This window comes from Abrus precatorius, unplaced genomic scaffold (genome assembly GCF_003935025.1).
Source record: "Abrus precatorius isolate BTA unplaced genomic scaffold, Abrus_2018 Scaffold11, whole genome shotgun sequence".
NCBI classification, from domain to species: Eukaryota; Viridiplantae; Streptophyta; class Magnoliopsida; order Fabales; family Fabaceae; genus Abrus; species Abrus precatorius.
Window position 1 is genome coordinate 26,094,909 of NW_020874303.1, and position 2,687 is coordinate 26,097,595.

At 38.3% G+C, this 2,687-nt stretch overlaps 1 protein-coding gene across 1 annotated transcript; it reads right to left on the minus strand.

Annotated features, from left to right (window-relative positions):
• Positions 1-205: 205 nt before the first annotated feature.
• LOC113856343 (F-box protein At2g27310) lies at positions 206-1,787 on the minus strand. Its single transcript, XM_027488128.1, has one exon. It carries the CDS (start codon positions 1,470-1,472, stop codon positions 519-521), a length of 954 nt encoding a protein of 317 aa, XP_027343929.1. The 5' UTR covers positions 1,473-1,787; the 3' UTR covers positions 206-518.
• Positions 1,788-2,687: the final 900 nt, after the last annotated feature.

Consider the following 2,687-nt stretch of genomic DNA (forward strand, 5'->3'; position numbering starts at 1 on the left):
AAAGAATTTACGACTTTTATACTCTTAAAATCTCAACAACTTGACTAACATCAATATGCAATAAGCATCGAAATGAACTTCAAACTTAAATTGGATATTACTTTATAATTTGATATAAGTTACAATTTATTACGTTTATTTAAAAGTGATTAACGTGAAAACTTAATTGAAAGCACACACTTACTCATGCTAATTTTACCCGAAAAACAAATTAGTTTATAATCAAAGTGTATATATGCGGTGAACAAACATATATCGGCGATTGTGAACCACCATAAAAAAGTAGTGTATAAACTTCAAAGTGGAAACATCAAAACTGGCAACAAAACTAGGACATGGAAAAAAAATCATAAAATGAATATAATGTAGTGAGGTTACATGGTATGGGTCAATAGAGAAAAAGAATCAAGAAAGAGGAATAAGATACACACAATTATGTGTGTGTTTTTCAACTATCAGGTTCTATTTTGCCTTTGGGTACTATTAACATTTTGAATATAGTTTTGGTTCTGTTAATTTCAAAAAGTCATACACCAGAAGAGGAACGCGAAAAGGGTGAAAGCGACGAGCATAGCAACCCTGTCCGTTGCTCTATCTCTCCTCATCTTTCTCTCTCTTCTCTCTCTCTTAACGCAACAGAATTTCTCATATCTCAACTTCACTTCCGCCGCATCCACCTTCTTCCTCTCTCCATTCTCCATCGCCCCTTGCAAAATTACCAAACTATCCCTCCCTAGCACGTGTCTTCCCTCCGTGTCCTCCAGGGTAAGACTCATCTCCCTCACGTGCATCGCTCCTCCAATTTTCCCGCAGCACGTGACCTTTATAACGCACTGCACCGTTTCCATGGCCATCGCGAACACCACCTCCATCTCCCCGGTTAGCCAGTGGCGCCGCGCCGCCACCGGAACCCGGCTCGAGAAATTCGCGGCGCGCTTTTGGCTCGGGTCGATGATGATCCAGCTTAGAGCGAGATTCTCCTGGAGGTGGTTGAGCAAGTGTTCTTCGTCGCCGTGAGGGAACTTGAGGGGTGTGGGAACCAACTCGTTGGGGTCGAGTAGGTCAACCCAGAGGGGGGAACAGAGGAACCAACCCTTTCGGGTTCCGGTTTGGATGACACGGGAAAAGATGGGCTTTCCCTTGTAATAAAGGTCGACGGCGGAGACGAGTTGTTCCGGCGGCTGCGATGTTGGGCGGTGGTTGGGAGGGGAATAGTGGAGAGAGGGGAAGGAGTCGGAGAAGATGGCGCGGTGGGTGGCGGGGAAGGCGGAGATGAGGTCGGTGGCGAGGGGGTGGTTGAGGGAAGGCCAATAGGCGGTGCAGATGTTTTGCCAGAGGTGGGGTTCGGTGCAGAGACGGCGGAGATGAGACGCGGCGGAGGCGGCGGAGGCAAGGGTGGGACCGTCGAGTCGATTAAGGATGTGAGTTTGAATGATGTCGGGGTGGACGGTGGTTATGTCGGATGGGTTCATGTTTGGGATAATACTATGAATTGGATCAGTTGGTTTTATCTAATTGGAAATTGGAAGCATAAAGAGATGTATATGAAAATGGAAGTGACAAAGGGTGAGAGGGAATGGGCTTTTATATTGAATGGTTTAGTTGACAATTGAGGCTTAGTGAAGAGTGGGTTTTTAAGTAGTGTTTTGGTGGTGACCTTTTGTGTGTTTTGTAGCAAAGCAAAACCAATTGGGAGTGTAGTCAAGACTGGCTGTTGGTCAGGTCAGCGTGGATAATATTCAAACCTTTTCTTTTTATTCTATTTTGGAATGGAACTAACCTTGATGCTTCCTTTATGCTTTTTTTTCTTTAATTTCTAGAATTTAGTGCTCAATTAACTATTACGTCTTCCAAACACCATAATCAAATGATTTTATCAGTTACTTTAATGGGATTAGAAGTCATAGCACTTGGTAAGGAAAAATATCTTTTAAAAATATTTTTATTTAAAGAGTAAAAATTCAAATATACAGTACGAGAATTATTTAAGTGCGTGTTTGACATGATAATTTGGTAGCTTGTAAAATAGTCAACTATTTAACGAAAAATGAGCTACCACCGTAGGTGTTCAGTTAGGATTTTTTTAAAAAAACGAAACAAGTTACCAGCTTGATAGTTTTGATCTGGCAAGCTAATAGAAACAGGATGTGGCCGTTGTTAATTTTCAAGAAGAAATTTGTTTATCCTTATTTATTTATTTTCTTATGAAATGTGCTTATATACTAATTATTACTACTACTAATAATAATAACAATAAATAAATTCATATACACATACAAGCACGTTCTTTTACTCTATTATATATATGCCAATTAATGAATAAATTGGTTAATCAATTTATAGATTTTAATTTTTCATAATTTTTCGACTAATTATGTCAACCCAAGTCAAAATAATTTTTTTACCTAAATTTAACTTAAAGGGTTATTTTAATTATTCTAATATTACTAATTAAAATCAATAAACATATCTATTTTAAATTTTAATTTGGACATAGAGGCATAAAAAAAAAAATACTATTAAACATTTATTGAGAGACATTTATCGGAATAATTTATCATGCATCCCTTTTAAAAAACTTAAAATTTGAGAAGGCGTACGTAATAACCTATTCAACAATGTTTTAACACCTTTTTACGACAGTGATGTGTTATATATACTAACATGTGCACATTATGAGCGTTGAT